At 42.3% G+C, this 10223-nt stretch overlaps 1 protein-coding gene across 1 annotated transcript; it reads left to right on the top strand.

Moving 5' to 3' along the window:
• The first annotated feature begins 2994 nt into the window (after positions 1-2994).
• LOC130974977 (uncharacterized) lies at positions 2995-3612 on the top strand. The gene is made up of 2 exons (XM_057899811.1): positions 2995-3193; positions 3251-3612. The coding sequence occupies exons 1-2, from the start codon at positions 2995-2997 to the stop codon at positions 3610-3612; spliced, it is 561 nt and encodes a 186-aa protein (XP_057755794.1).
• Positions 3613-10223: the final 6611 nt, after the last annotated feature.

Raw genomic sequence — 10223 nt, 5'->3', positions numbered from 1 at the left:
AGGCCGCTTTGAACAGGATGTCTGCTGAGCTTCCCTGGTCAATCAGGGTTCGATGTAAGTTGGCGTTTGCTAGGATAATGGTGATTACCATTGGATCGTCGTGCCCGGGTATTATCCCTTGAGCATCTTCTCGGGTAAATGAGATAGTAGGTAACTCGGGCAGGGGGCTGTCTTCTCGGACGTGATAGACTTCTTTGAGGTGTCTTTTTCGCGAGGATCTGGATGTTCCTCCGCCTGCAAAACCTCCATTTATCATGTGAACGTGTCTTTCAGGGGTTCGCAGGGTTGGTTCGGCCCGACCTTCATTGTCTCCCCGTCTTCTCTTCCTGGCCTCTTCTCCTTTCTCTGCTATGTATCTGTCGAGTTTTCCTTCTCTGGCCAGCTTTTCTATAACATTTTTTAGGTCATAGCAGTCGTTAGTAGAATGACCGTAGAGCTAGTGATATTCACAGTATTCGGACCGATCTCTTCCCGCTCTCTTGTGTTTTAGTGGTCGGGGCGGTGGAATCTTTTCGGTGTGGCATACTTCTCTGTAGACGTCTACCAGGGAGACTCGGAGGGGGGTGTAGTTGTGGTACTTCCGTGGCTTGTCCGAGTTGGGTTCTTCTTTCTTCTTCTGTTCCCGATCTCGATCTCGGAGTGGGTAGGTTGATTCCTTCCTAGAAGAGTCTCTTAACTGGGAGGTTTCCTCCATGTTGATGTATTTTTCTGCTCGCTCCTGTACCTCGTATAGGGAGGTCGGGTATCGTTTGGATAGGGATTGGCTAAACGGTCCTTCTTTTAGGCCGTTTGCTAGTCCCATGATGGCTGCTTCGGTGGGCAGGCGTTGTATGTCCAGGCAGGCTTTGTTGAATCGCTCCATGTATTCTCGGAGAGTTTCTTGGTTACCTTGCTTGATCCCGAGTAGGCTGGGGGCATGTTTTGTCTTGTCCTTTTGAATAGAGAACCTTGTTAGGAATTTTTTGGTTAGGTCTTCGAAGCTGGTGATCGATCTTGGTGGCAGGTTGTCAAACCACTTCATGGCTGACTTGGTGAGAGTGGTGGGGAAGGCTTTGCACCGAATTGCGTCGGAGGCGTCGACTAGGTACATTCTGCTTCTGAAGTTGCTGAGGTGGTGACTTGGATCGGTGGTGCCGTCGTAGAGATCCATATCGGGTGGTTTAAAGTTTCGCGGTACCTTCTCCTTCATGATCTCTCGCGTGAAGGGATCATGGTTGCCTTCGGGGGTGGTGCCGCGCTCTGTCCGGTTTTTCAAGTTGGCCTCTACTTTCCGTAGTTTTTCTTCTAATTCTCTGCGTTTGCGAGCTTCTCTTCTCAGCTCTTGTTCAGTTTCTTTTTGCTTCTTTATGTCCTCTTCGAGTTGTTTCAGTCGGTTTTGTTGTGCCCGGACTGCTTCTAGAATTTCCGAGCTCTTTTCTTTTTCGGGATTTCGTGGATCCTTGTTTGGGAGTGATGTCTTTGGGCGATTCTGTTTGTTGCCTCCTGGAGTGCGTGGTGATAGAGGGCTGTCCGGTCGTTCTCCGGTGTCAACTTCCTCCTCTTGTTCTGATGCAGCGTGGTCATTGTTGAGTGGGTCGTCCGCCATGGTAAAGGGATGACTTCCAGGTCCCCGGCAACGGCGCCAATGTTCCGGGGGTTACCTGAAACGTGTAGCTCGGTCGTCTGGAGATGCCCGAGGTGGGGGTCAGGGACCCGAGCTTGAAGTGTTGGCGGTTGGTGGTTGTACCTGCAATGACACTCCGATGCTTAAGTTAGCATGGGTCCAAGCAGATATGTGTAGAATGTGGAATGTGTTTCATACCTGGGTGCTCCAGTGTATTTATAGTAGTTGGCTGTGATCTTCCCTGGATAAGATATTCTTATCTTATCTTATCTTTCGGGAGTTTTATCCCTATCTTTGTGGAACCGCCTTTGCTAGGCCTTTTCGGCCTTTAGGTTTTGGGCTGCGTTCCTTTTGATGGGCCTTCCTTGCTTTGTTGTCCAAGGTCCGACCTCTAGGCGTGGGCCTTAGGACGAGGTCGGACCTTTCATAGATTGACCGAGTTGGGGGAGCTCGGTCAGGGTATGAACAGTTACCATACTGAGAACCTCCGGTTCTCATACTATATTCTGTTGTTGTTTTTCAGATGTAGGTCGTAAACCTCCTCAGTGAGTTGCGAGATGGTGATGGAGCGGAGGATCTTTTATCACATTTTGCATTTTGGATTTTTTTTGTAGTTCTTTCTATCTTTTGTATATTTATACTTTGTGCCTTAGAGGCTTGACTTTGAGAGATAAGTTGTATAAGCTGTTCTAACTCAAAAACTCTGTTATGTCTATATGTAACTAGTCGACCTAAACTCTGCGGTTGTGGCTAGTATTCTGTGACTATTAGGCCTATATATCTACATATGCTTTGTTATCTTGTACCTGTATCTTATTCTTTACGCTTTTAGTTATTGTATGAAAGCTTCGCGGTTTTCTATTTCTGTTTTGAGCTGTAATTTCTTCATCGAGCTTCTCACATTATTATTAATCCTTTCAATATATGTATATATTATTGTATAATCCTTAGAATTCTCTGCATAAGTTCATCCACTGACTTTTAGAGGGTCCAACAACCCTACTGAAGCGGAGAATTGGTTTCAAGCCATGGAACGTGCTCTGCAAGCCCAGCATGTTCCAAACAATCAATTTGTAGACTTTCCGATGTACCATCTGTTAGGGGAGGCTCAAAATTAGTAGCAAGGAGAATGTCGCTTACTACAACTTCAGAATGCCAACATTCCTTGGGATGTGTTTGAGACGACTTTCTACAAAAAATACTTTCCCGAGTCAGTAAAAGAGGCTAGGGAGTTTGAGCTTATGCAGCTGAAGCAAGGCTCATTGTCCATGGCCGAGTACACTAGTAGATTTAAGGAACTCTGTAGGTTCTCTAAGGTGTGTCAGGGTGCCCCGGAGTCCTATCAGAGTTGGAATTGTATCAAGTATCAAGGAGATTTAAAGGATACCAATATGAATGTTGTGGCTCCTTTGGAGATTCAGGTGTTTTCCGAGTTAGTGAACAAAGCCCGAGTGGTTGAGGAATGCGCTGAGAAGGTGGTACTAGCACGAGATCCTAGAGGAGGAAACAATAACAGAGGCCGAAGCAAGTACTTTCAGCTGAGAGGCCAGAGTTTCAAGAGGGATGGACAAGCACCTCAAGACGCTCAAGGTTAAGGAAATATTAGGAGACCTACTTATGATCATTTTCACCTGGTGAGGGGTAAAGGTGGTTGCTTCAATTGCGGATTGCCTGGTCACATGGACAGGGATTGCACTCATGGGAGGAACCCGAATGCAAGTCAGAATCAACAAGGTCGGGTGTTTGCTGTGGATGCCAGTGATGCTGCTAAGACAGATCCTTTGATGAGAGGTATATATTTAATTGGTGATAAAATATTAGTTGCATTGTACGATACTGAAGCTTCGCATTCATTTATTGCATTTGATAATGTTGAGGAACTAGGATTAAGAATGTCAGAATTAGCTTTTTATTTGGATGTGCATACCCCGTATCAAACGGTTGTAACTAGATTAGGTTATAGGCAAATATCTTTCAAGATTGAGGATAGAGAGTTTGCTCATAATTAAATCTGTTTACCAATGGTGGGATTGAAGATGATTTTGGGGTTTGATTGGTTGTTAAAGAACCGGGTAGCGTTGGATTATTTTGAGCGATCGATTCGGTTTATGCCAGAAGGAGAAGGGGGAGCAGTGGTAGCTGAGGGTTATTACCTAAACTCTGTGTTGGTGAATAGTAGTGGGGAAGAGTGTCAAGGTTATATGCTTTTGGCTGCGAATGCATTATGTGATGAACAAAATTTAAATCAAGTTTCGATAGTTAGAGATTTTCTTGTAGTATTTATTGAAGATATTCCTGAATTCCCATCTCAATGGGAAATTGAATTTTCAATAGACTTGGTGCTGAGAGCCGGATGAGTGTCAGTTGCACAGTACAGAATGGCTCCAATAAAGTTGGTTGAACTTAAAATTCAGTTAAAAGAGCTTCTAAATAAGAGGTTCATTCGATCGAGTGTACTCCGTGGGGAGTGCCAGTTTTATTGGTAAAGAAGAAAGATGGAAGAATGCGATTTTGTGTGGATTATCGTCAGTCAAACAAAGGGACTGTGAAGAACAAGTACCCGTTGCCTAGGATTGATGACTTAATAGATCAATTGCAAGGAGCTGGGGTGTTTTCGAAAATTGATTTGAGATCATAATACCATCATATAAGGGTGAAGGAGGATGATATTCCAAAAAATACGGTTAGGACACCCTATGGACATTATGAGTTTGCGGTGATGTCCTTTGGGTTAATGAATGCACCTACTGTATTAATTGATTACATGAACAGCGTATTTCATCCCTTTTTGAATAAATTCGTGGTGGTATTCATAGATGACATTGTAGTTTTCTCAAAGATGTCGGAAGAACATGAAGAGCACCTGAAGATTGTGTTGCAAATCCTGAAGAGTGTAAATTATATGCAAAATTATCTAAGTGTGAGTTTTGGAAGGAAGGGGTAAAGTTCTTAGGCCACGTAGTGAGTAAAGGTGGAATAGCAGTGGATCTTTTGAAAGTGGAGGCGGTGATGGAATGGGAAAGGCCGACTATGGTAACAGAGGTTAGGAGTTTCATGGACTTAGCTGGTTATTATCGAAGATTCATCAAGGGATTTTCTCAAATTGCATTATCGATGACGCAATTAACCCGGAAGGAGGTACCGTTTGTGTGGATGACGGAGTGTGAGGAAAGCTTTCAACTTTTGAAGGAGAAATTAACTTCAGCACCTGTTTTGATTTTGCCAAAATCGCATGAGCTGTTTGAAGTGTACTGTGATGCTTCGTTGAAGGGTTTGGGTTGCGTGTTAAAGCAACACTGGAACGTAGTGGCTTACGCATCGCGTAAGCTAATACTACATGAGGTGAATTACCTAACTCATGATTTGGAATTGGCGGCGATTGTGTTTGCATTGAAGATTTGGCAGAACTACTTGTACGGAGTGAGGTTTAGAGTCTTCTCTGATCACAAGAGTCTCAAGTACATCTTTGATCAGAAAGAACTCAATATGCGACAAAGGAGATGGATGGAGCTACTAAAAGATTATAATTTTTGAACTAAGTTATCACTCCAGGAAGGTGAACGTTGTAGCAGATGCCTTGAGCAGGAAGTCATTGTCTATCGCTTGGATGATGATTAGGGAAGAGGTATTGGTGAGCAAGTTTGAGGATTTGAGATTCAGTGTTGGAGAATTTGATGGGAATGTATGCTTGAACGAACTGCAAATCTCTAGTGATTTCAAGACCGAAATTATGAAAGCTTAACAAGATGATTGGTGGACGAAATTGTGATCACATCAACGTAGTACTCTTTGTTATTGTATGGAATCATTATTATGGCTCTTTGCTATGTGTGGACACAACTCCGTTCAACTAACCAGCAAGTATACTGGGTCATCCAAGTAATACCTTACGTGAGTAAGGGTCGATCCCACAGAGATTGTTGGTATGAAGCAAGCTATGGTCACCTTGTAAATCTCAGTCAGGTGGATTATAATTGATTATTGGGTTTTCGAAAATAATAAATAATAAACAGGAAATAAAGATAAAGTTACTCATGTAATTCCATGGTGGGAATTTCAGATAGGTGTATGGAGATGCTATGCTCCTCCTGAATCTCTGCTTTCCTACTTCTTCCTTCTTCCTTCTCATCACTCCTTTCTATGGCAAGCTGTATGTAGGGCATCACCGTTGTCAATGGCTACATCCCATCCTTTCAGTGAAAATGGTCCAAATGCTCTGTCACAGCACGGCTAATCATCTGTCGGTTCTCAATCAGGTTGGAGTAGAATCCCTTGATTCTTTTGCGTCTGTCACTAACGCCCAGCCTTCAGGAGTTTGAAGCTCGTCACAGTCATTCAATCCCGGAATCCTACTCAGAATACCACAGACAAGGTTAGACTTTCCAGATTCTCATGAATGCCGCCATCAATCTAGCTTATACCACGAAGATTCTGTTTAAGGAATCCAAGAGATATGCGCCCGGCCTAAGGTAGAACGGAAGTGGTTGTCAGTCACGCGCGTTCATAGGTGAGAATGATGATGAGTGTCACGGATCATCACATTCATCAAGTTGAAGTGCAACGAATATCTTAGAACAGAAATAAATCGAATTGGATGGAAAAGAGTAGTAATTGCATTAAAACTTGAGGTACAGCAGAGCTCCACACCCTTAATCTATGGTGTGTAGAAACTCCACTGTTGAAAATACATAAGTGAAAGGTTCAGGCATGGCCGAATGGCCAGCCCCCATGAAGGTCTAAGGACTAGGCGTCCAGAGATATGTTCCAAGCTGTCTAATACAATAGTAAACTATCCTATTTATACTAGACTAGCTACTAGGGTTTACATGAGTAGGTAATTGATGCATAAATCCACTTTCGGGGCCCACTTGGTGTGTGTTTGGGCTGAGCTTGATCTATCCACGTGCTGAGGCTTCTTTTGGAGTTGAACGCCAAGTTATAACGTGTTTTGGGCGTTCAACTCCGGGTCGTGACGTGTTTCTGGCGTTTGACTCCAGACAGCAACATGGAACTGGCGTTGAGCGCCAGTTTACGTCGTCAATTCCTGAATAAAGTATGGACTAATATATATTGCTGGAAAGCTCTGAATGTCTACCTTCCAACGCCGTTGAGAGCGCACCATTTGGAGTTCTGTAGCTCTAGAAAATCTATTTCGAGTGCAGGGAGGTCAGATTCCAACAGCATCAGCAGTCCTTTGTCAGCCTCTTATCAGAGTTTTGTTCAAATCCCTAAATTTCAGCCAGAATTTACCTGAAATCATAGAAAAATACACAAACTCATAGTAAAGTCCAGAAATGTAAATTTAACATAAAAACTAATGAAAACATCCCTAAAAGTAGCTTGAACTTACTAAAAACTACCTAAAAATAATGCCAAAAAGCGTATAAATTATCTGCTCATCACAACACCAAACTTAAATTGTTGCTTGTCCCCAAGCAACTGAAAATCAAATAGGATAAAAAGAAGAGAATATACTATAAATTCCAGAATATCAATGAATATTAATTATAATTAGATGAGCGGGACTTGTAGCTTTTTGCTTCTGAACAATTTTGGCATCTCACTTTTTCCTTTGAAGCTTAGAATGATTGGCATCTCTAGGAACTTAGAATTTCAAATAGTGTTATTGATTTTCCTAGTTAAGTATGTTGATTCTTGAACACAACTACTTATGAGTCTTGGCCGTGGCCCTAAGCACTTTGTTTTCTAGTATTACCACCGGATACATAAATGCCACAGACACATAACTGGGTGAACCTTTTCAGATTATGACTCAGCTTTGCTAGAGTCCCCAGTAGTGGTGTCCAGAGCTCTTAAGCACACTCTTTTGCTTTGGATCACGACTTTAACCACTCAGTCTCAAGCTTTTCACTTGGACCTGCATGCCACAAGCACATGGTTAGGGACAGCTTTGATTTAGCCGCTTAGGCCTGGATTTTATTTCCTTGGGCCCTCCTATCCATTGATGCTCAAAGCCTTGGATCTTTTTTACCCTTGCCTTTTGGTTTTAAGGGCTATTGGCTTTTTCTGCTTGCTTTTTCTTTTTCTTTCTATTTTTTTTGCCAGTTTTTCTTTTCCGCAAGCCTTTGCTTTTTCACTGCTTTTTCTTGCTTCAATAATCAATTTTATGATTTTTCAGATCATCAATAACATTTCTCTTTGTTCATCATTCTTTCAAGAGCCAACAATTTTAACATTCATAAACAACAAGATCAAAAATATGCACTGTTTAAGCATTCATTCAGAAAACAAAAAGTATTGTCACCACATCAATATAATTAAACTAAATTCAAGGATAAATTCAAAATTCATGTACTTCTTATTCTTTTGAATTAAAACATTTTTCATTTTAAGAGAGGTGAAGGATTCATGGAATTATTCATAACTTTAAGACATGGTTACTAAACACTAATGATCATGAAGTAGAGACACAAAACATAGATAAACATATAATATAAAAACCGAACAGCAAAAAAAGTAAGAACAAGGAATGAATCCACCTTAGTGGCATCTTCTTCTTGAAGGACCAACAATGTCCTTAAACTCTTCTATGTCCCTTCCTTGCCTTTGTTGCTCCTCCCTCATTGCTCTTTGATCTTCTCTTATTTCATGAAGAATAATGGAGTGCTCATGATGTTCCACCCCTAATTGTTCCACATTGTAGCTCAAATCTTCTAAGAAAGTGTTGAGTTGTTCCCAATAGTTATTGGAAGGAAAATGCATCCCTTGAGGCATCTCAGGGATTTCTTGATGATGAGCTTCCTCATGCATCTCTTGAGATCCATGGAGGGTCTCTCTTGCTTGCTCCATCCTCTTCTTGGTGATGGGCTTATCCTCTTCAATGGGGATGTCTCCTTATATGATAACTCCAGCTGAGTAACATAGATGGCAAATAAGGTGAGGAAAATCTAGCCTTACCATGGTGGAGGGCTTTTCGGCTATTTTGTATATTTCATTGGAGATGACTTCATAAACTTCTACTTCCTCTCCAATCATGATGCTATGAATCATGATGGCCCGATCCACAGTAACTTCAGATCGGTTGCTAGTGGGAATGATGGAGCGTTGAATGAACTCCAACCATCCTCTAGCCACAGGCTTGAGGTCCAGTCTTCTTAGTTGAACTGGCTTGCCTTTGGATTCTCTTTTCCATTGAGCTCCTTCCACACATATGTCCATAAGGACTTGGTCCAACCTTTGATTAAAGTTGACCCTTCTAGTATAGGGGCGTTCATCTCCTTGCATCATGGGCAAGTGGAACGCCAACCTCACATTTTCCAGACTAAAATCTAAGTATTTCCCCCGAACCATTGTGAGATAATTCTTTGGACTCGGGTTCATACTTTGATCATGGTTCCTAGTGATCCATGCATTGACATAGAACTCTTGAACCATTAAGATTCCGACTTGTTGCATGGGGTTGGTTAGGACTTCCCAACCTCTTCTTCGGATTTCATGTCGGATCTTCGGATACTCATTTTTCTTGAGCTTGAAAGGGACCTCAGGGATCACCTTCTTCTTTGCCACAACATCATAGAAGTGGTCTTGATGGCTTTTGGAGATGAATATTTTCATCTCCCATGACTCGGAGGTGGAAGCTTTTGTCTTCCCTTTTCCTTTTCTAGAGGATTCTCTGGCCTTAGGTGCCATTGATGGTAATGAAAAAACAAAAAGCTTATGCTTTTACCACACCAAACTTAAAATATTGCTCGCCCTCGAGCAAGAGAAGAAAGAAGAGAAGAAGAAGAAGAAGAAAATATGGAGGAGAGTGAGAGATGGTGTTTCGGCCAAGGTGTAGAAGAGGGGTTTGTGTTGTGTGAAAATGAAGTAGAATGGAAGGGTATATATAGGGAGGGGAGAGGGTGTAGTTTCGGTCATTTAGGGTGGGTTTGGGTGGGAAAGTGTTTTTGAATTTTGAAGGTAGGTGGGGTTAATGGGGAAGAGTGGATGGATATGAGTGGTAAAGGGGGTAATTGGGAAGAGAGATTGAAGTTGTTGGGAAGTGTGATATGGGGAAGAGCGTTATAGGATTAGGAGGTAAGGTGGAAATATGTTAGGTGGGGATCCTGTGGGGTCCACAGATCCTGAGATGATCCTGTGGGGTCCACAGATGCTGAGGTGTCAAGGATTTACATCCCTGCACCAATTAGGCATGTAAATTGCCTTTGCACACCATTCTGGCGTTTAAACACCGAGGTGATGCACATTCTGGGCATTCAACACCCATGTGTAGCATGTTTCTGGCATTGAACGCTAGTTCCATGCTTGTTATTGGCGTTCAGCGCCAGCTTTCCTCAAGGCACATTCCTGGCGTTCAAACTCCAGAATGTTGCTTGTTTCTGGCGTTCAGCGCCAGATTCATGCTCTGTTCTGGCGTTGAACGCCAGCAAGATGCTCCTTACTGGCGTTGAACGCCAGTATGTCCTCCCTCCAGGGTGTGATTTTTCTTCTGCTGTTTTTGCTTTTGTTTTTAATTTTTATATTTTTTTTTGTGACTCCACATGATCATGCACCTAATAAAATACAAAATAAAAATAAAATAAAAATTAGATAAATAAAAATTGGGTTGCCTCCCAACAAGCGCTCTTTTAATGTCATTAGCTTGACAGTGGGCTCTCAT

This window comes from Arachis stenosperma, chromosome 4 (genome assembly GCF_014773155.1).
Source record: "Arachis stenosperma cultivar V10309 chromosome 4, arast.V10309.gnm1.PFL2, whole genome shotgun sequence".
NCBI classification, from domain to species: Eukaryota; Viridiplantae; Streptophyta; class Magnoliopsida; order Fabales; family Fabaceae; genus Arachis; species Arachis stenosperma.
This window is presented reverse-complemented; position numbering and strand designations above follow the sequence as displayed.

Coding starts and splice junctions, on each gene's coding strand:
- LOC130974977 (XM_057899811.1), top strand. CDS start 2,995: ATGAATGTTGTGGCTCCTTTGGAGATTCAGGTGTTTTCCGAGTTAGTG. Junction 3,194..3,250: donor AGCACCTCAAGACGCTCAAG/GTTAAGGAAATA, acceptor TGAGGGGTAAAG/GTGGTTGCTTCAATTGCGGA.